At 44.2% G+C, this 23,854-nt stretch overlaps 1 protein-coding gene across 1 annotated transcript in view; it reads right to left on the reverse strand.

The window, feature by feature from the left end:
• Nucleotides 1-23,854, reverse strand: part of LOC139253715 (contactin-associated protein-like 5) — a 1,602,302-nt gene that overhangs the window by 379,950 nt on the left and 1,198,498 nt on the right. The window contains exon 18 of the mRNA XM_070873519.1: nucleotides 18,221-18,439. Within this exon, the coding sequence (XP_070729620.1) occupies nucleotides 18,221-18,439 (219 nt within the window). The remainder of the gene's footprint in view (nucleotides 1-18,220; nucleotides 18,440-23,854) is intronic.

The raw sequence follows: 23,854 nt of genomic DNA on the forward strand, positions 1-23,854 counted from the left end.
ACACTCCTGACTTGTGCCGTGTAGATGGGGGAAAGGCTTTGGGGAGTCAGGAGGTGAGTCACTCACCGCAGGACACCCAGCCTCTGACCTGCTCTTGTAGCCACAGTTTTTATGTGGCTGGTCCAATTAAGTTTCTAATGTTCTAATTATGGTGTTTAAGATGATTGAAATAGTTGATAGAGTAGATAGAGAGAAACTATTTTCTCTGGTGGAGGAATCCAGAGAATAAGAGCTACGATATTCAGAGGTAATTTCAGTATGCACTTCCTCATAGAAATGGTAGTGGAAATCTGGAACACTTTCCCTCAAAAAGTTAGGTCAATTGAAAACTTAAAAACTGAGATTGATAGATTTATACAAAATCAAAATACATCCTGATGGTGGAATCTGGAATTAAAAACAGAAAATGCTGGAAATCTCAGCGGGTCAGGCAGCATCTGTGGAGAGAGAAACAGAGTTAACATTTCAGGTCGATGACATTCGTCAGAACTGGAGAGTGTTCGGAAAGAACAGAATCTTAACAAGCACTGAAAGGGGGGAGGGGAAGAAAGAACAAAATGGAAGGTCTGTGATAGGATGGAAGACAGGAGAGATTAGAGAGACAAAAGCAATGATGGCCCAAATTCAAATGATAATGCCAGGAGTGAGAAAAACATTCGTCAAGAGAGGGTGTGAATGGTGGGATATTCACCAACTGCCATTAGAGACAAGGTTATTATCCCGCCATTCACACCCTACCTTGACTGATGTTTTTCTAAACTCCTGGCATTACCAATTGAATTTGGGCCATCATCGCTTTTGTCTCTCTAATCTCTCCTGTCTTCCAACCTATCACAGACCTTCCCTTTTGTTCTTTCTTCCCCTGCCCCTTTCAGTGTTGTTAAGAATCTGTTCTTTCCGAACACTCTCCAGTTCTGACGAAGAGTCGTCGACCCGAAACGTTAACTCTGCTTTCCCAGGTGCTGCCTGACCCGCTGAGATTTCCAGCATTTTCTGTTTTTATTGAAAGATATATAGATTGATAGATCAACTCACAAGTTTCACAGTGTGTGGCTGTAGATCATAGAATGGTATAGCACAGAAGGAGGCCAATAGGCCCATTGCACCTGTGTCGTCTCGTTGAAAGAGCTATCCAATTAGTCCCACTCCCTCTGTTCTTTCCCCATCGCCGAGCAATTCCCCTTTGACAGCTACTGTTCCTTTTAGGCAGTGCATTCCAGATCATAACATCTTGCTGCATGTAACAAACAGTCGTCCTCATTTCTCCCCTGGTTCTTTTGCCAATTATCTTAAATCTGCGCCCTCTGATGATCGACCCTCCCGTCAGTATTCTTTTTTTTAAATCCTGAATAAGACAGGAATTTTAGCCTTAGCTTTCTAAATGTTTAAATTTCCGATGTGGGTCACAAGCACGTTAGAAAAACAATCAGAAGATCAGGATCCGCAAGTGTTGTACAAGAGATGGCAATACTGCGACATACACCGGAAACATGCACCATGGCAATGCAAGAATGTAGGTTCCAACTCCTGCATCAGACAGCAGCCAATGATTTCCCAATATCTGAAAGGCAAAATCATGGGGAGTGCTGTCATAGGCCCTCTGTTGTGCAATTCAGAGCTGAAAAAAGTCAAGTAATTCACTCTCTTAAAAAGAGCACTGAATGTCAGAAGGCCATTCAGCCATTTAACTTCCAGCTCACCATATACACTCCGACTGAGTGGCCCCCAGTGCTGTCCCACATTGTCCCACCTGCCATTCCCTGTGCTACCTCCGTGCCCCGTGAGATGGAAAAATTCATGAGCAACAGCGACCTTCCCACGCACAAAGACTTTAAAAACCCACCATGAGAGTGCTTAGAATCACTCCGGCCATTCTGGGAAACAGCAGCCAATATTCACGCCGCTGGCATCGACCCACCATCCAGATGGAGTAATTGTGGGACGGATGCAAGACAAAGAACCGTCATCTCATCACTGCTCCAACAGCAGAGGTCCCTGGCTTCGACCTCCCTCGAAGACAGTGGACGGCGCTCAACCCAATCCACACAGGGCATGGACGATGCGACCACCTGCTCCGCAAATGTGGCCACGAATCCCAGACCACGGGACACGTCACATCAACCTGCTCACTGAGATCTGTTGCAGGAGGCACCTCATTTCTCCACTTGGCATCTCAGGAGGCCATCAAATGGATAGACAAACTAGACATCACATTATAAGCTTTTTCCCAACATACAAAACAACAACAACATTCACGCTGTCTAACTGAACTGTTCTTACTGTCCTTGTGTATTTCTAGTAGAAACATAGAAACATCGAAAATAGGTGCAGGATTAGGCCATTCGGCCCTTCGAGCCTGCACCATCATTCAATATGATCATGACTGATCATGCAACTTCAGTACCCCATTCCTGCCTTCTCTCCATGACCCCTGATCCCTTTAGCCGTAAGAGCCACATCTAACTCCCTTTTGAATATATCCAACGAACTGGTCTCAACAATTTTCTGTGGTAGAGAATTCCACAGCTTCACAATTCTCTGGGTGAAAAAGTTTCTCCTCATCTCAATCCTATATGGCTTACCCCTTATTCTTAGACTGTGACCCCTGGTTCTGGACTTCCCCAACATCGGGAACGTTCTTCCTGCATCTAACCTGTCCAATCCCTTCAGAATTTTATATGTTTCAATGAGACCCCCTCTCATTCTTCGAAATTCCAGTGAATATAAGCCTAGTCGATCCAGTCTTTCTTCATAAGTGAGTCCTGCCTTATGACTGAGACAATCTTTTTATATTATCCAGCACTTTTTCATCTCTTTTCAGTTAAGAAAGAAATGTTGTCGCCGGGGCATTAAATACGTTAACTGCTTCCTTGTGATACCAGGCAGAAACCCTCTCTTCTCTGAGAGAATCAAAGGTCACAGAAACAAACCAATGAGACCCTCAAATCTACACTTTATTTTACTCCACCTAGTTCAATCCTGCTCTTGTTTGCTCTACATATCCTCTGATAGTTTTTTTTTCAAGCATCCAGCCAATTCCTTGTTAAAAGCACTTTCAAATCCATGGCCTCACCATTCCCTATATCTGTAATCTCCTTGAGCCCTACAACCCTACGAGATTACTGCGCTCCTTTAATGCTAACCTCTTAAGCATCCCCGACTTTAACCACTCCATCATTGGTGGCCGTGCCTTCAGCTGCCAAGGTTTAGACTCTGGATTTACCTCACTAAGCCTCTCCGCCTCTCCAGCTCTCTTTCCTCCTTGAAGACGTTCCTTACAACCTACCTCTTTGACCAAGCTTGTGGTCATCTGTCCTAATATCTCCTTATGAGGCTCGATGACAAAGTTTGCTTGGTAATGCTCCTGTGAAGTGCCTTGAGATGTTTTACTATATTAAAGGTGCTATAGAAATATAAGTTATTGTTGTTATTATGAATTTTGCTTCAGCCATAGTTTGTGGCAGAGAATTCCACACTCTAACCACCCGCTGATTGGAGAAGCTTTTCGATCTTACATTTTATTTCCTGTGATTATCCTAAATTTGTGCTCTCTCATTACCATTTTGCTGACCTGTGGAAATAATCTATCACCATTTACCCTGTCATTAACCTTCACATTCTTAAACATCTCTATTCGGTCCCCCCTCAACCCTCTCAGCCCCACTGAACAAAAACTTGCAGCATCTCAGGTTGACTTCTAATCCCTCATCCCACACAAAATGGTAATGAGAGTTCTAAGTGAATCCAGAACTACGCACAATACTCCATCTGCAAACTAGCCAAGAAAGACTTGCATGTTTATAGCTCCTTCCGTGACCACCAGATGTCTCAAAGCATTTTACAGCCAATGAAGTACTTTAGAATGTAATCACTGTTGTTATGTGGGAAATGCGGCAGCCAATTTGTGCACAGCAAGCTCCCATAAATAGCAAGGTGATAATGACCAAATAATGTTTTTTTTTTAATGTTGATTGAAGGATAAATATTGGCCAGGACACCGGGGATAACTCCCCTGCTCTTCTTTGAAACAATGCCACAGGATCTTTTACGACCACCTGAGTGAGCAGATGGGACCTCGGTTTAATGTCTCATCCGAAAGATGGCACCTCCAACATTGCAGCGCTCCCTCAGCGCTGCACTGGAGTGTCAGCCTAGATTTATGTGTTGAAGTCCCTGGAGTGGGACTTGAACCCACAATCTTCTGACTCAGAGGCGAGTGTGCTGCCCATTGAGCCACAGCTGAAAGAAAAACTTTCATTTCTAGAACATGTTTCACGAGTTCAGGACATCCCAAAGTGCTTTTACAGCCAATTAAGTACTTTTTAAAGTGTAGTCACCGTTGTAATGTAAGGTCTTCTTCAAGTTTAAGAGTCTGTTTGCCTTTGTATTCTATGCCTCTAGGTACAAATCTAATGGCCGGAATTTTGCCTACTTGGATGGGTCCATGCAGGCGGTGTCCATGGCGGGTCACGACCCCGCTGCTGGCTCCATCCCACTGCTGAAAATCAACTTTCCTTAGTGGGGCCTATTAAGCCTGCCCAACGCGTTACCCAACCCTTTTAGATTGAGCGTGTCTGGTGACGTCATTCATGACACATTTTCAGCCGGGATCTTTAAAGGGATCCTGGCCACATTACATTCAAAGTTTAAGCTAACAAAGTGGGTGTTGAATCTTCACAATAATATCATAAAAGTTATATATGAGTGACAAAGAAATATTTCAATATTGTCATAAGTAATAATATGCCATCTACAAATACAAGCAAGAACATAATTTAAAAAGCACATTAATTGGGAAATTATTGGTACTTTAGTCACAAATCTATCGACTTTTGTATCAGGAACTGGCACAAATAAAAGATGTGTGTGTAGAGGTAATACATAAAATTAAGCAGATTTTAAATACAATTGTAAAGGGGTGGATTTACAATCAATGACAAACAGTGTAAATTTAAGTGTTTCTGGGGATTTCTGCAGCTCTTCCATTGAAGTTAACACAAGTGAAAGAACTTCTGCAAAAATTTACCCCCAAAGTTGCAGACTGAAAAATTAACTTAGTTATATTCAGGGAAAGCAAATTGAACCAGTGAAATGAGTGCTGAGACTGAAATTGTTACAGTTGATGACTTGATGTAATGTGTAACTATACTTTGAGAAAAACCTGACCAGAAACACACAAGCATCTATTTAAATGGTATATGTCATTTTTATAGTGCAGATTAATTCACTGCAATTACTGTTGAGTTGGAAGGCAACAGCTGAGAATGGCCAGTGAAAAATGTATTTCCCTCACCATGCAGGGTAGGAGGGGAGCCCACATCACTCACATCCCTTCAGGATTTTCTGAAATAACATTTAGCAGTAGCTTTTCAAGTAGAACAGAATCTCCATCTATCTGTTAGCTGATGTAATCAACATGTTTTTATTTTGGTTTGTTGTTCATGCTGTCAAGTAATCAGCTGGAGCAATGGCCACTGAACTCCTGCCTCAGGTTGACAGACATGGTTCCCGAACTGCGTGAATCCCATGGGAAATGTAAAAAGTAAGTGAAAAAAGGCTGTTAAGTGCCTTAAGAAAAGGTTCCTGACCCACTGTCAAAAATAACACCTTTCCCAACCGACCTGCTACTACCCGTGTTTGTGTTATTCACTATTATTTGGAGTTCAGGTATTTGAAGTATGAGCTATAAATAGTTTGCTGATATTAGTCTCTGCCATAAGGCAGAATATTTGTATGTGACTTTGAAGCTCATGAAAAAATTGATATGAAAGGAAGACTTCATATAGCGCCTTTCAGGACCACCAGATGTCTCAAAGCGCTCTACCGCCAATGAAGTACATTCTACATTAAAATTAAAGAGTGACCAGCCATAGGCCACAATGGTACATGCCATGGAGGCTTGGGGGTTACATGCAGAGTTTAAGTTCATATTCCTATTAATTTGCTTGTATCTCGGGATCTGGATAATACAATATTTTGATGTTCTGATTTATGAACCAGCAAGGCAACCATCAAGAACAATTTGATCAAGACAAATCAATACATTTAAAAAAAAAGTATAAATAGGATTACATTGCCTTGATTTCAAGGGCCAGGTAGCCTGGGTTTGGAAACAACTGATCTGAAGCAACTCCTCTTGCCAAAAATTGAAGTCTCCTTTGTAGCCCTCGTATGTAGTGGGGGTAGGGGGGAGGTGGAAGTAAGGTGACATCTTCCTATAATTGAGTATGTTTTTGTTTATGACTAATTGATTTCCTGTGGCATTTTACAAGGAGTGTCGAGACCAAATGAAGTGGGAATAGAACTGCCCCAGGATGCTCACACAATCCCTTAATTTAAATTCATATATTCTGTACTATAATATTTTGCTTTTATGTTAAATAGTTAAATGGCAAAATCCATGGGAGTTTGAGAAGTAGAGTTGGTTGGAGTATAGGAGTTTCTTTGCAGTATAATTTGAGCAGGGAGAGGCAAAACTGAGATATATTGCAATCACTTGCAGGAGGGTGTAATTTAAGCATGACAAGTCGATATAAGCAATTTCATTATAAATGTGCTAGAAAATATGACAATATGATAATTGGAAGCAAGGTTTAGTTAGATAGGAATTAAGTGCAGATTTTAAGATTATTAATGTAGATAGATAATGCTGTATCTGCTCATAATGATTTGCTTCTCCATGGTACCTGGATTTCAGGCTGTGTGTAGTGCCCCAGATACTATTAAAAAAAAATGTCAGTGTGTAAGTTGAAAATCTGATGCCATCTATTACTGGACGGGTTGCACCTCAACAAAGCTGGGACCAATATCGGAGGAGCGGGAGATCGAGAGGCCTAAAAAAGGCCCGAGAGTTCGGGAGTTCGGGCAGTCAGAGGAGTGGGAGGTCGAGAGGCCTATAAAATGCCCAAGAGTTCGGGAGTTCGGGCAGTCGGAGGAGCAGGAGATCGAGAGGCCTAAAAGAGACCCGAGTGTTCGGGAGTTCGAGCAGTTGGAGGAGCGGGAGTTCGAGAAGCCTATAAAAGACCTGAGAGTTTGGGAGTTCGGGCAGTTGGAGGAGCTGGTGCAGGGGCAGAAGGTAAACAAAGAAGTAAAAAGAAATCAAAGTGTGACGTCACAGCCAAGCGGGTAAGTGATTGGCTGGTGGATTGGTGTGTATTTAATCTTTTTCTTTTCTTATAGTAGGAAACCTTTGACAGGGTTGCCAAATTAAGTAAATCTAAGGGTTAAGTCATGGCAGGAGAGCCCAGACCCATATCATGCCCCTCCTGTTCTATGTGGGGAAATTAAGAATGCTTCCAGTGTCCCTGACTACTATGTGTGCAGGAAGTGTGTCCAGCTGCAGCGCCTGACAGACCACATTGCAGTACTGGAGTTATGCATGGATTCACTCTGGAGCACCGCGATGCTGAGGATGTTATGAATTGCATGTTTAGTGAGTTGGTCACACCGCAGATAAAGGTTACATAGGCAGGTAGGGAATGGGTGACCAGCAGGAAGAGTAGGGGAAGGAAGGTAATGCAGCGATCCCCTGCAGTCATCTCACTCCAAAACAGATATACCATTTTGGTATTGTTGGGGGACATGGCTCATCAGGGGAAGGCAGCAGCAAACAAGTTCAAGGCACCATGGGTGGCTCTGCTGCACAGGAGGGCAGGAATAAGAGTGGGAGAGCTTTTGTGATAGGGGATTCTATTTTAAAGGGAATAGATAGATGTTTCTGCGGCCACAAACGAGACTCCTGGTGCAAGGGTCAAGATTGTCTTGGAGCTGCTGCATGGCATTCTGGAGGGGGAGGGTGAACAGCCAGCTGTCATGGTGCATTTAGGTACCAACGATATAGGTAAAAAAATGGGATGAGGTCCTACAAGGTCAATTTAGGGAGCTAGGACTTAAATTAAAAAGTAGGATCTCAAAGGTAGTAACCTCAGGATTGCTACCAGTGCCACGTGCTAGTCAGAGTAGGAATAGCAGGATAGTTCAGTTGAATATGTGGCTTAAGGAATGGTGCAAGGGAGAGGGTTTTGAATTCCTGGGATATTGAAACCGGCTCTGGGGTAGGTGGGGCCAGTGCAAACCAGACGGTCTGCACCTGGGCAGGACCAGAACCGATGTCCTAGGCGGAGTGCTTGCTAGTGATGTTCGGGAGGGTATAAACTAATATGGCAGGGGGATGGGAATCTATGCAGCGAGGCAGAGGGAAATAAAAAGGGGGCAGAAGCTAAAGATAGGAAAGAGAAAAACAAGAGTGGAGGGCAGAGAAATCAAGGGCAAAAATCAAAAAGGGCCACATTACAACATAATTCTAAAAGAACAATGAGTGTTAAAAAAAACAAGCCTGAAGGCTCTGAGTCGCAATGCGAGGAGCATTCAGAATAAGGTGGATGAATTAACTGCGTAGATAGCTGTTAACGGATATGATGTAATTGGGATTACGGAGATATGGCTCCAGAGTAACCAAGGCTGGGAACTCAACATCCAGGGGTATTCAATATTCAGGAAGGATAGACAAAAAGGAAAAGGAGGTGGGTTGGTGTTACTGGTTAGAGAGGAGATTAACGCAATAACATTAGCTTGGATGATGTGGAATCTGTATGGGTAGAGCTACCAAATGGCAGAAAATGTAAGTAGCAGTTGTGTACAGACCATCAAAGAGTAGTACGGAGGTTGGGGGTGGCATCAAACAGGAAATTAAGGATGCATGCCATAAGGGTACAGCAGTTATCATGGGTGACTTTAATCTACATATACATTGGGCTAACCAAACTGGTAGCAGTACTGTGGAGGAGGATTTCCTGGAATGTATAAGGGATGGTTTTTTAGAACACTATATTGAGAAACCAACGAGAGAGCAGGCCATCCTAGACTGGGTCTTGTGTAATGAGAGAGGACTAATTAGTAATCTGGTCATGCGAGGTCCCTTGGGGAAGAGTGGCAGACATTTAAAGATCACATGGATAAACTACAACAATTATATGTTCCTGTCTGGCATAAAAATAAAAAGGGGAAGGTGGCTCAATCATAATATGGTAGAATTCTTCATTAGGATGGAGAGTGACACAGTTAATTCAGAGAACTTAAAGAAAGGTAACTTTGATGTTATGAGACGTCAATTGGCTAGGATAGACGGGTGACTGATACTTAAAGGGTTGATGGTGGATAGGCAATGGCAGACATTTAAAGATCACATGGATAAACTACAACAATTATATGTTCCTGTCTGGCATAAAAATAAAAAGGGGAAGGTGGCTCAATCGTGGCTAACAAGAGAAATTAGGGATAGTGTTAAATCCAAGAGGCATATAAATTGGCCAGAAAAAGCAGCAAACCTGAGGACTGGGAGAAATTTAGAATCCAGCAGAGAAGGACTAAGGGTTTAGTTAGGAGGGGGGAAATACGAGAGTAAGCTTGCAGGGAACATAAAAACTGACTGCAAAAGCTTCTATAGATTCTAAAGCTTCTAAAGCTTCTGTGTAGAGAAAAAGATTAGTGAAGACTAATGTAGGTCCCTTGCAGTCAGAATCAGGTGAATTCATAATGGGGAACAAGGAAATGGCAGGCGAATTGAACAAATACTTTCGTTCTGTCTTCACTAAGGAAGGCACGAATAACATCCCGAAAATAATAGAGGACCGAGGGGCTAGCGAGAAGGAGAAACTGAAGGAGAACCTTAGTCAGGAAACTGTGTTAGGGAAATTGATGGGATTGAAGGCCGATAAATCCCCAGGGCCTGATAGTCTACATCGCAGAGTACTTAAGGAAGTGGCCCTAGAAATAGTGGATGCATTGGTGGTCATTTTCCAAAATTCTATAGATTCTGGATCAGTTCCTATGGATTGGAGGGTAGCTAATGTAATCCCACTTTTTAAAAAAGGAGGGAGAGAGAAAACAGGATTATAGACTGGTTAGCCTGACATCGGTAGTGGGGGAAAAGTTGGAATCAATTATTAAAGATATAATTGCAGCACATTTGGAAAGCAGTGACAGGATCAGTCCAAGTCAGCATGGATTTATGAAAGGGAAATCATGCTTGACAAATGTTCTAGAATTTTTTGAGGATGCAACTAGTAGAATGGAGAAGGGAGAACCAGTGGATGTGGTGTATTTGGACTTTCAAAAGACTTTTGACAAGGTCCCACACAAAAGATTAGTGTGCAAAATTAAAGCACATGGTATTGCGGGTAATGTACTGACGTGGTTAGAGAATTGGTTGGCAGACAGGAAGCAAAGAGTAGGAATAAGTGGATCCTTTTCAGAATGGCAGATAGTGACTAGTGGGTTACCGCAAGGTTCAGTGCTGGGACCCTAGCTATTTACAATATACATTAATGATTTAGACAAAGGAATTGAATGTAATATCTACAAATTTGCACATGACACTAAGTTGGGTGGCAGTGTGAGCTGTGAGGAGGACGCTAAGACGCTGCAGGGTGATTTGGACAGGTTCGGTGAGCGGGCAAATGCATGGCAGATGCAGTATATTGTGGATAAATGTGAGGTTATCCACTTTTGTGGCAAAAACAGGAAGGCAGAATATTATCTGAATGGTGACAGATTAGGAAAAGGGGAGTTGCAACGAGCACTGGGTGTCATGGTACATCACTCATTGAATGTTGGCATGCAGGTACAGCAGGTGGTGAAGAAGGCAAATAGCATGTTAGCCTTCATAGCTAGGGGATTTGAACATAGGAGCAGGGAGGTCTTAATGCAGTTGTACAGGGCCTTGGTGAGGCTTCACCTGGAAAATTCTGTTCAGTTTTGGTCTCCGAATCTGAGGAAGGACGTTCTTGCTATTGAGGGAGTGCAGCGAAGGTTCACCAGACTGATTCCTGGGATGGTAGGACTGATGTATGAGGAGAGACTGGATCGACTGGGTCTGTATTCACTGGAGTTTAGAAGAATGAGAGGGGATCTCATAGAAACATATAAAATTCTGACGGGACTGGACAGGTTAGATGCAGGAAGAATGTTCCCGATGTTGGGGAAGTCCAGAACCAGTGGTCACAGTCTAAGGATAAGGGGTAAGCCATTTAAGATCGAGATGAGGAGAAACTTCTTCAATCATAGAGTTGTTAACCTTTGGAATTCTCTACCACAGAGAGTTGTTGATGCCAGTTCAGTAGATATATTCAAGAGGGAGTTAGATATGGCCCTTGCAGCTAAAGGGATCAAGGGGTATGGAGAGAAAGCAGGAAATAGGTACTGAGGTGAATAATCAGGCATGATCTTATTGAATGGCGGTGCACGCTCGAAGGGCCGAATGGCCTACTCCTGCACCTATTTTCTATCTTTCTATGTTTCTATGGCAGGACTAACATATGAAGAAAGACTGGATCGACTAGGCTTATATTCACTGGAATTTAGAAGAATGAGAGGGGATCTCATAGAATCATATAAAATTCTAAAGGAATTGGACAGGTTAGAAGCAGGAAGAATGTTCCCGATGTTGGGGAAGTCCAGAACCAGGGGTCACACTCTAAGAATAAGGGGTAAGCCATTTAGGACCGAGATGAGGAGAAACTTCTTCACTCAGAGAATTATGAACCTGTGGAATTCTCTGGCACAGAAAGTTGTTGAAGCCCGTTCATTAGATATATTCAAAAAGGAGTTAGATGTGACCCTTATGGTTAAAGGGATCAAGGGGTAAGGACAGAAAGCAGGAATGGGGTACTGAAGTTGCATGAACAGCCATGATCATATTGAATGGTGGTGCAGGCTCGAAGGGCCGAATGGCCTACTCCTGCACCTATTTTCTATGTTTCTATGTTTCTACCCTGGAAAGTTCAGCCCAAAAATTCCGTTTGTCTTTTTATGGATGTAGCTACTTGCCCTGATACCTTTGATGAACTGTGAATTGCACACCAAGGGACATCTGTTCCTCTAACATTTAATGTGAGTTTACTGTCCCATGTCACTTCACATTATTGTACAATGAAATGTATCTACACCCCCTAATCTGCTCAACCTTGCAGCCTATCTATGTTCTCTTGTAGTCTTTCACAGCCTTTGTCAAAATTTTCCATGCCTCTCAATTTGGCATCATCAACAGAATTTGCTACTCAATTCCCATGTCGAAATCATTTATGTGTATAAATAAAAGGAGCAGCCCAACACAAAGCCATGTGCAGCACCATGCACCATATCGTTCCAATCAGATAACCTACCCATTATCCATCTCTCTATCCATATGGCCATATCCCCCTTAGTTCCCTGTGTCATTATCTTTGTTGTGAGCCACTTTTGTGTTATCTCCTCAAATGCTTTTTGAAAATATGTTTAAACCACATCCACTGCATGTCACACACATACGTTATCTCTTATTTCTTCAAACAATTCTACAGAAATGATCCAGCATGACAAGCTGTTACAAAAATGTGTTTGCCGCAGATACCTTGTGTGTTTCACTTGTGTAAGTCGCTCCCTTACGTGGACTGACCGTCTTACTTTTGTACAAATTCAATCATGCTGCCCTACATTTTATTGTAGAATGGCATTATCCCAGCATGCAACCATGGGAACGGTAGCACAATGGATATGTTACTGGACTAGTAATCCAGACGCCTAGACTAATCTGGAGACATGAGTTCAAATCCCACACGACATCTGGGGAATTTAAATTCAGTTAATTAAATAAATCAGGAATTTATAAAGCTCATATTAGTACTGCTACTGGATTGTTGCAAACACTCACCTGGCTCATTAATATCCATGAAAGAAGGAAATTTGTTGTCTTTAACCAGTTTGGTCTATATGTGACTCCAGAGTTGACTCTGAAATGGCCTAACAAGCCATTCAGTTGTAACAAAGTCAGCACTGTAGCAGTACCTTCACCACACGGACTGCAGCGGTTCAAGTTGGCGGCTCACCACCATCTTCTCAGTGGCATTTAGGGATGAGCAATAAATACCCACATCCCGTGAACGAATAATTTTCTTTATTTAAAACAGCTTCGTCTTGAGCTGGCAATAAAGAAATTGAAAATCCTAATATCTAGCATAGCCATATCATGATTCATGGAAGCACATGGACAAAATGCATTTAGTTTGCAAAAACACAGGGGGAGAGATTCCCCTGCACGTCGATTGGGGGCGGTAACTTGCTCGGGGCGGGACTTCCTGGCCGGCCGCGGAATTGGCTTTACTGCCCCTCAGAGGAAGTGGAATGCAATCGCGCCTGCTCCACTTCCTCTCGGGGCAGGTCCAGCGTACTAACGGGGCACGATGATCGGCAGCGCTATGCAGATCCTCCGTGTAACACTGACGCGGTTCAATGCCTCGGAAGCGAAGGGCCGCTGCGCACTCTGCAAGGTCGTTGATGGCCTCCACGAAGCTGCAGCCGAGCTTGGAACCCAAAACGGAGTGCCGGACCAAACACGGGGGCAAGAATTTGGGAGTTTGCAAAAACCGCTAAGATGGCGACGCGAACTGCACGCGACAGCCCCTTTGTAATCCGGCGCTGACACCCGCAAGGCTGGGCAATATTCATCGTGGGGCGGAAAGAGGTCGGCGCGCGGCGCTGAGTGGCAGCACCTCCGCAAACTCCCGGGCAATTTCACGGGAGCCGGTAGCGCACCCCGCCCCTCCCCCGCCGCCTTCCTCCCTCCATCCCCCCACTGCAGGTGAAAAGTGTTGCCCGTCCTGCTAGCGCCCTCTAGAGGCACAAATGGGCATCGTAAAAAGGGGCAATTTCGATTCCACAGTCACTTTCGTGACTGGTTTACATCTTTGAGAAAGTTCATTAAAAAGCTGCACTGGCTAGTCCAAAATGGGACAGGTGACACTCCGATGCTGATCTGGTGATGTGTTTGATGATGTACACTAATAGAGTAGGAGGCTGAAATGGCCCCCACTCCCCGCCAAAAAGGCGGTGCATTTACCCTGTTTTGACTGCTTTCACCACCACGGTAGATGTGGTGGCCTCTTGTGCGAAATTCCGCTCTTTGGCTTTGTTTTTTTAGAGCGACCTGGAAATCGGTCACAATGCGGGGGGGGCGGAAGTGCAGCGGTGAACGGAAGTTCGGTAAGCAGAGGGGTGGTCGTTGACATCATCACTCTGGCGCATCACCACATCTCTCTCCTTCACTTCAAGGGGAGAGCCACTGCGATTCTTTAAGTTAGGGTCCACTGGGCCACCAGGGAGGGTTTTGGGCGGGCCAGCAGCCTGGCACCCAAGAGGGGGCACCATGCTGCCTGTTGGTGGCCCAGCCGAACCCAGGGGGCACAATTGTCGACCAGACCTGCGAGATGGCCGACAAACAAAAAAAAGATGGCGGCCGCAGCAGTCAGTCCTCGCCTTGAATGGCATTTGCAAGCACTCCAAGCACAGCGAAACCAGTAGAAAAAGCTGTCAGTGGCATCAAGCAGAGGGAGGAAGATTTCCAACACAGAATTTTGCATTTGTGGGGCACATCGGCGGTGCGCGCTCTGATGATGCACTTAGGATGAATCGGCAGCAGCGGAACGGTAGGAGGGCGGGGGGGGAGGAGTGGGTCACTCCGGGATACCGCAGGAATGGAATTTTCTAGATGGCGGTCATTCCACGAAAAATCTCCGCAGTGTGGCTGTCGATTTCCGGCGGTAACAGGCCTTAAGGGAAGGGGCAATTTCGGTCCCTAGGATTTGTGGCATGTGAGCCAAAAACAGGTTCACACATTACATGAGATCTAGCAAGAGGGTGTTTGGTGTGTGTGTATGCGTAGGTGTATATTTATATATATATATGTGTGTGTGTGTGTGTGTGCACGGGTGTATATACGTATAGTATCGTAGAATAGTACAGCACAGGAGGCCATTCGACTCATTGAGTCTATGTTGGCTCTTTTGAAGGGCTACCCCCTTCCAATTCTTTTCCCATGTCCCTGCAATTTTTGTCTCCTTCAAGTATTTAACCAATTCCCTTTTGAAGGCTTCTATTGAATCTGCATTCACCAACTTATCAGGCAGTGCCTTCCCAATCCTAACCATCCGTTGTGTAAAAATCTTGTTCCGCACGTCACCTCTGGTTCTTTTGCCAATCACCTTAAATCCGTGCCCTCTTGTTATCAGCCCTGCAGCCATTGGAAACAGGTTCTCTTCATTTACTCTGTCTAAATCTAAATGTGTGTTTACCATCTGCCCACTCACAGTGTAAAAGACTGGGCGACTTTAAATCGATTTCTGGTAACATACTGATGTTCACTGAGGTAGGTCCAAAGATGACTGTGATGACATTTTGGAATAAATAGCCATTAAGAATAGTATAATACACAATGCTACATTACCACTCTCCCCGGTGTTGTACTGTTATGTTGTTATTCTCTATTTCTGTTTCCTTGGTTGCTCTCCTGAGGGCACTGGCTCCTGCTGGAGCATGGCTATGTGTGTTTCTGCATCTCTTTAGTACTGGCCATTCTTTATAAGCAAGGCAACACAGGCAAGATCAGTTATATCCGCACGCACACACATCAGGAGGGCTCACTGCACTGAGTTCTGTGACTGGCGTGTCCCCTTCATTTCTTAGATGTGCTGAAGGCAACGGCAGGGCTCTGCTGCCACTCCACGTTAGATCAACAAACTCAGCGGGCACTGGAGGGCAAAGCTGGAAGCTTTCCTGGATTGTATGCCATCATGTCGCCAGCTGAGCCTGATGAACCACAGAAGCTTTATCGCACAGAAGGAGGCCATTCGGCCCATCGTGCATGTGCTAGCTCGCTGAAAGAGTTATCCAGTTCATCCCACACCCCCTGCACTTTCCCCATGACCCTGCAAATGTTTCCTGTTTATGCAGAGATCGAATTCCCTTTTGAAATTACTGTTGAATCTGCTTCCACCGCCATTTGAAGCAGTGCATTCCAGATCACAACAACTCACCGAGTAAATAAAAGAATCTCCTCATCACCACACTGGCTTTATTGGCAATTATTTTAAATCTGTGTCCTCCAGCTACCAACCCTTCTGCCAGTGGAAACAATTTCTGCCGAACTACTCTATCAAAGCCCCTCATAACTTTAAACACTCCAAGAAATCTCCCCTTAACCGTTTGCTGCTAAGGAGAACAATTCCAACTTCTCTGGTCTCTCCACATAACAGAAACCTCGTCATTCCTTGTACTGCTCTAGTACTTGTCCTCTGCTCCCTCTCCAAGGCCTTGTCTGCCTTTCTAAAATGTGATGCCCAGAATTGGACACAGTACTCTAGCAGAGGTCTAAACACATACATCTAATCTGTAGAGCAGCTCCTGGTAGGCTGTTCTTAAGAGGAAACACCAATGTCACAGTGCGTATGCTTAAGTAAGTCACGGTTTTATTTTTAAAATGTAACTTTTGTTCCATTGGGAAAAACTCACGGCAACAATAGAGGCTGATAATGTGGAACCAGTGCATAGCGTTAATGTCAACCGTGGCTCTTTCGTCTTTTGAGTCAGAAGGTTGTGGGTTCAAGTCCCACTCCAGAGAACAGAAGTCCAGGCTGACACTCCGGTGCAGTACTGAAGGAGTGCTGCACTGTCGGAGGTGCAGTCTTTGGGATGAGACATTAAATCAAAGCCCCGTTTGGCCTTTCAGGTAGACATAAAAGATCCCAGAATACTATTTCAAAGTAGAGCAGGGGGGTTATCACGAGTGACTTGGGCCAATATTTATCTCTCAATCAACATCACTAAAAAAAACAGATTATCTGGGTCATTATCACATTGCTGTTTGTGGGAGCTTGCTGTGCGTAGATTGGCTGCAGTGTTTCCTACATTACAACAGTGACTATCCTTCCAAAAAAAGTAATTAATTGGCTGTAAAGTGCTTTGGGACGTCCTGAGGTCATGAAAGGTGTTCGATAAATGTAAGTCTTTCTTTCAACTCATCAACAAAATAACATTCTATCCTACTCAGGCTAAAATCCACAACATTTCAGCACGACGCAATGGGTGCACATTAGTAGGATTTCAGGAGCAGCAGCTTTTGAAGGGCTCTCTCTTAAAACTGTCTTGGAAATGAAAGGGTGGCTGCATTGCAAAATCCCCCCCCCACGCCACAGATTAGTCCAGGCGTCTGAACTGTTAATTATGGATGTCAGTAATTTTCCACCAAGAACCTGTTAGTAGCAGTGTCTTATTGTATTGCTCTTTACCCCTTATTTTTTATTTGCTCAAGGGGGTTTATGCAGCCATGGATGGGGCTGCCTCCCCAACCCCCTCCCCCTCCTCAGCAGCCATCCATTCACTTTTCATGGCCCTTCAAATAACGGTGGAATTCTAAATTGCTGCACAATAAATGAATCTGTCAATTGCCATGGCGTCAGCCATTAACGCGCGGAATTCAGTCCCTATGCTGACACTGATGAGTGATATTGGGGCGCTCCCTGAATAACACCCGTTCCAGTTCATGAAGGAGCATCACTCAGGTAAAGCTCCATATGACCACACGCGTGCTTTCGGTTTAAGAGGCTGTCAGTAAGGCTCCAGTGCGTTTCATTAACTTCCCTTCTCCTTTAACAGTAACGTAGCAGAGAAACAGAGTGAATGACAGACAGCAACAAAGAAGTAAACAAAATAAACAAGGCACCTTCCCTCAGCAAAGACTGAGGCCGAGGGGAGCAGCTTCCCGTGTAGCACTAAATTTTTACATGGGCGCTTAACGACAGGAGTGTTGTTCAGGCAGTACAAATGTATTAAGGAGCCTAGTCGCCATGGAAACACTTTTCATTCCCATTGCGAGCCTAGTTTGAAATGGGCACTTCTGGATGGGTTATCATGCACTTTGTACACGTGGCACTGAGCAAGCTTCAGGCTTCAGATCCTCATAATGTGTTCGGTGGTGATCCAGGCACCGAGAGCCACATTAGCGGTTCCCTAATTCCATCCCTGCCCGCCTTACTCACAGGGAATAGCAGGAGTCATTTGTCCAGCCTGCCAATGTAATATTGTTAAAACTACCACTGGGCAAAATGTACTCCCAGTCACCGTGTCCTGTAAATAATCAAGTGTTCTCGATGGACAGCTTTTGTCGCCCGACAGGCCTCACTCACGAAACGCCCGCGACCTTGGTGGGAAATGAGCCAAAATTGCTTTGTCTCGCATCACAAAATCGAGATTTATTTTTTTGCAATGCCGGTCCTTTCTTGGTTTGTGTACCGTTGATGTCGGCAGTCAAGTGAGAGAGAGAAAATGAAAAGGGGGTTAATCAGTCAAAGTGCTGACGACAGATTAACAGACCCAATCTTTTATGTATTTTTGCAGAACAGTGCGCTCCTACCTACAAACAGCTGGCTGTTGAGCTGGAGGTGGATGTGTCCGTCAGCTGGGCCCTCGCCAGCCTTTCGCGGCAGGTGATCCACTCGAAGGGACGCTGCTTTGATGTTCCGCTCCGCCTTGACATAGTGCCACTGATTGTCATTCAGTTGCGAGGGTGATGCGACCGCCACCACCAAAGGGCCGTTGCCTACGTCGAACGAGAAGAGGACTTCCACCGGAGCTGCAAAAGACACAGCGGTGTGAGTGCCAGTTAGCCGTACAGCGGTATTTCCTCATCCATGTACACGGAAGATGCATTTCTATCACACACGCTTTTGACCATGCAAGGGCTTCTTTTGACGGACAAAGCCAGACATAAAAGAGACATGGCAGCAAGCCCTTTTGATGCCTTTTACTTGCCTGCACGATCTGCCAAAACACACCCCGGCTAAAAGACAACTTAGGGTTTTTAAGTATGTTATTCCCTTACCTGCTCTCCTTCTGGAGTTTGGGATATGGGTTCCCTGCAGTTCTGATCACCCTTTGATATCCCACCCAATTTATCGTTCCCATTTATTTTAATTCATTCTCAGGATGTGGGCATTGTGGCATTTATTTCCCATTCATAAGAAATAAGAGCAGGAGTCGGCCATTTGTCCCCTCGAGTCTGCTCCGCCATTCAGTAAAATCATGGCTGATCTGATCTTGGCCTCAACTCCACTTCCCTGCCCACTCCCCATAAACCTGGTCTCCCTTATCGCTCAAAAATCTGCCTACCTCCACCTTAAATGTATTCAATGACCCAGCCTCCACAGCTCTCCGAGTTAGAGAATTCCAAAGATTCTGAGAGAAGAAATTCCTCTCCTATCCATTTTAAATGGGCGACCCCTTACTCTGAAACTATGCCTCCTAGTTGTAGATTCCCCCATGAGGGGAAACATCCTCTCTGCTTCTACCCTGTCAAACCCCTCAGAATCCTGTACGTTTCAATAAGATCACCTCTCATTCTTCTAAACTCCAATGAGTATAGGCCCAACCTTTCAACTGTTCAACCTTTCTTCATAAGACAACCCCTTCATCTCAGGAATCAACCTCTTGAACCTCCTCTGAACTGCCTCCAATGCAAGTACAGCCCTCTTTAAATAAGGAAACCAAAACTGCACGCAGTACTCCAGGTGTGGTCTCACCAATACCCTGTACAGTTGGAGCAGGACTTCCCTGTTTTTATACTCCATCCCCCTTGCAATAAAGGCCAACATTCCTGGTTTCCCTGACAACTGAGGGCATTTAAGAATCAACCACGTTGGTGTGGGATTGGAGTCACATGTAGGCCAGACCGAGTAAGAACAGCCGTTTGGGCCAACCAGTAAATATTGGTGTTTATCTTCTACATGAGCAGCCTTCTCAATTCCACGTACCTGCCTTGGTCCCACATCCTTTTGTTCCTCTTTACTTCAACCACCATTAGCCCATGCTTAAATGTTAATGTGGCCTCTGTGCTTCAATCACTAATCTGTTGGAGTTGTCCACAGCCTCACATACCTCTGTGTAAAAAAAACATCTTCTGCTCTCTCTGTCTTAAATCTCATCTTATCTGCCTGCTGATTCTAGACCAGTCAATCAATGAAAGCAGTCTCCTTCTACCTATCCTGTCCATCCCATCATAGCTACAAACTCCTCTATTAAATCACTCCTCTCAGCTTCAAGCAATTATCAATGGTGGGGTTAACCAGCACTTTCAGCTCCTTGTCAAACCATGTACTTCATTCATAGATCATGTCTTAAATATTACTGGCAAACAGAATTGGGAAGTGAAAATACACAGACCGGTGTCTGGCATCCAGGAGACAATTTATTTGACGCAATTGATATACCAATGGAGATAAGGGGCATTCAATTTAGGATTCATACACAGAAGCATAAAGGAGGAGGGGAGGAGAGACGTTTTCATTTAATGGGTGAATGGAATATGGAATACAATGCAACACATGGTCAGTGAGGCCGTGTCAATCACAGCACTGAAGAGGGAATGAGATAAACCCTTGAAAAAATAAAATGAAGGTGTAGAGAAAAAGAGCAAGGAAATGGGATTAGAGTAGTTAGCTCTGATCAGGAGCTAGTACAAGTTGAACCTCCCTAATCTGAAACTCTCGGGACCTGGCCTGTTCTGGATAAGAGATTTTGCCAGACGAGGGGGCTGGGAGTACGGCAGAGAGATCATGGTGGGGGGGGGCGATGGATCGTGGGGTCAGGCCAGCGATTGCGGGAGCCGACAGCGAGGAGGGACTTCAATTTGTTCATATCAGAGTTCTGCGCATGCACCACCCGGAGGCCGGGAATGGTTCTGGACGAGGGGTGGTTCCGGATAAGGGAGTTCTGGATAAGGGAGGTTCAACCTGTACCAACACTGGCACGATAGGCTGAATGGTCTCCTTCTGTGTTAAAATGTCCATATTTCTATGTAGATGATGCCACCCTTTTGATGGAGACCCCTGTCCCCCTGTCTGGTTTGAAAGCTGTAAGTATGCATTCTCAACACGCCATTGATAATTGCGATGAATGATGTCTGTAATATTACTGAAATGTTTCAGCCCTTTTAAGAAGAAAAGACAAAAAATAAAATAAGAAAGTCGAACTGTAAAAAAAAAAGGATGGATTGATTGGCTGAGACTGGTATTTATTTCAGTCTATGGAGGTCACTTACCAAATGTAATGGCTTGCTCTACGGCCTAAAGGTTTTAAAACCTCTTTTTAAAAAAACTGTTGAGATACATTAGGAGACATCTTTGCTTTCAGTTATCGTTTCTGACAGCACCAGTTGTAAAAGGTTTACATGAACCGTGAAAAGAATACCAGGAAATATGGAAATTTTAACAGCAGCATTTTATTATAAGGCAACTTTAAACTGACAATGTAGCTGTTGAAGCAGTTTTCTCTGACGGGGAATGGAGCCTTTATAATGTTAACAACATCAACAATAAAATATTGACTGCAGATGTAATTTATGGGCAGAATAACCAACGTTCTCAATAGTCTCAGTGCAACAGCAGGCTTTAATCATAGTTATTTTTAAATGGCTTATCAAACAATATCGGGCCTGAAATTGAGTTCCTCACGGGCACGTATGAGGTGCGTACATGCCCGTGGGGTCCCCGCAAGTTCTGGGTTTAGGTATGCGAAGCGCATGCACGTAAACCCGGTACTTGCAATCTGTCAAAAATCCTTTTGACAGATTGCACGCATACGAAGGAACTGAGCCATCGTGGGCGGAGATTTGGACTATTTGCCCAACTCCTGCCCAGCGAATATCCTTCAAATTCTTACGTTGGTAAAAGCAGGCTGCTTTTACCAGTGTAAGAGTTTTAAAAAACAGAAAAATAAAATAATACTATTTTATACATTAAAAACACTGTCCATTAAAGTAAGTTTATTTTTAGTCCTGTTAAAACACATTTTAAAAAAAAATTCCAAATATTTTTATTTTGTATAAAATTAAATTGCATTTTAATTATTTTTAAATAAGAAATGTGTTTTATTTATTTTCAGTGTTTCTGTGTGTTTGGGGGAATTACTGTAAGTATGAATGGGGATCCCCCTACTCTGATAGGTTGGGCCAGCTCTCGTGATCCCAGAGATCTCTACAAAACCCGTACAGGTTTTGTACGGATCTCTGGGATCACGAGGGCTGGCCTGGGATATGTGGGTCCCCACGCTGGCCTTCGCGTAGAGTCCCAGGACAGCAAGTCACTGAACCTCCGGGACCACCAGATACTTTCGTAAATATTATTGCGGTCGGAGCCATCCGCCCGCGGGAAGCCTCCGACCTCAATCTCTGAGCCATTGTGACCACATTTTATTCAGAAATATCAATACGAAATGACGATGAGCTTTTGTTTCAAGGGGAAAGGAGGGCAGAGTGCTCCATTAAGTAGTATCCACTGTCTAATACGGCTGACATCGCTTTGTCCTACACACTGACAAAGTGCGGGCATGGCCCGTCTTCCTTTTAATACTCCTGCAAACATACATCATGATCAGGCACTGATGGGGTCAGAATCACAGCTGAATTGTCACCACAGCTGAATTCGGACCACAGCTGGAGTGCTGCGTACAACTCTGATCGCTGAGACGCCAAGGAGTCACTGTGGTCCCAGTGAGCAATGAGTGAGGAGGACACAAAAAAATCTGCAAAAGGACATAGACAGGCTAAGTGAGTGGGCAAAAATTTGGCAGATGGTGTATCAAGTTGGAAAGTGTGAGGTCATGCACTTTGGCAGAAAAAAATCAAAGAGCAAGTTGTTATTTAAATGGAGAAAGATTGCAAAGTGCCGCAGTACAGAGGGACCTGGGGATCCTCGTGCATGAAACACAAAAAGTTAGTATGCAGGTACAGCAAGTAATAAGGAAGGCAAATGGAATGTTGGCCTTTATTGCAAGGGGGATAGCGTATAAAAGCAGAGATGTCCTGCTGCAGCTATATAAGGTATTGGTGAGGCCACACCTGGAATACTGCGTGCAGTTTTGGTTTCCATATTTACGAAAGGATATACTTGCTTTGGAGGCAGTTCAGAGAAGGTTCACTAGGTTGATTCCGGGGATAAGGGGGTTGACTTATGAGAAAAGGTTGAGTAGGTTGGGCCTCTACTCATTGGAATTCAGAAGAATGAGAGGTGATCTTATCGAAACGTATAACATTATGAGGGGGCTTGACAGAGTGGATGCAGAGAGGATGTTTCCACTGATGGGGGAGACTCGAAGTAGAGGTCACGATCTTAGAATAAGGGGCCACCCATTTAAAACAGAGATGAGGAGAAATTTCTTCTCTTAGAGCATTGTAAATCTGTGGAATTCACTGCCTCAGACAGATGTGGAAGCTGGGACATTGGATACATTTAAGACAGAAATAGACAGTTTCTTAAACAATAAGGGGATAAGAGGTTATGGGGAGCGGGCGGGGAAGTGGAGCTGAGTCCATGATCGGATCAGCCATGATCTTATTGAATGGCGGTGGGGTAGCACTGTTAATAAAGGATGAGATCAGTGTGTTAGTCGAGGGGCCGTATGGCCTATTCCTTTGTCTGTTTCTTATGTTCTTATGTTCTTAAAGTATTTCTTTATACAGATGATGAACAATTGGGGCAGGAAGACAGAAAATCTAATTCGTGCGTGGGAGGATTCAGGTGAGCAAAAATTTTTAAAAGTCAAAGAATAAGGAGAAGGCAATAGATCAAGGTAGCACTGGGGGGAAATTAAAACCAGAGCGTGCCAGGAAGGGACAGAATGTATAAACATAAAGGTGAATCAGAAAATGGGGTCAAACCAGGAAAAAATGGTAAAAAAAACCAATTTAAACGCTCTTTATCTGAATGCACGTAGCATTCGTAATAAAATAGATGAGTTGACAGCATAAATAAATACAAATGGGTATGATCTGACAGCCATTACAGAGATGTGGTTACAAGGTGACCAGGATTAGGAAAAAATATTCAGGGGTATTTGACAATTTGGAAGGACAGACAGAAAGGAAAAGGAGGTGGGGTAGCACTGTTAATAAAGGATGAGATCAGTGCGTTAGTGAGAAAAGATATTGGCTCAGAAGATCAAGATGTTGAATCAGTTTGGGTGGAGATAAGGAACAATAAGGAGAAAAAGTCGC

Source organism: Pristiophorus japonicus, chromosome 3, assembly GCF_044704955.1.
Source record: "Pristiophorus japonicus isolate sPriJap1 chromosome 3, sPriJap1.hap1, whole genome shotgun sequence".
In the NCBI taxonomy this organism is placed as follows: Eukaryota; Metazoa; Chordata; class Chondrichthyes; family Pristiophoridae; genus Pristiophorus; species Pristiophorus japonicus.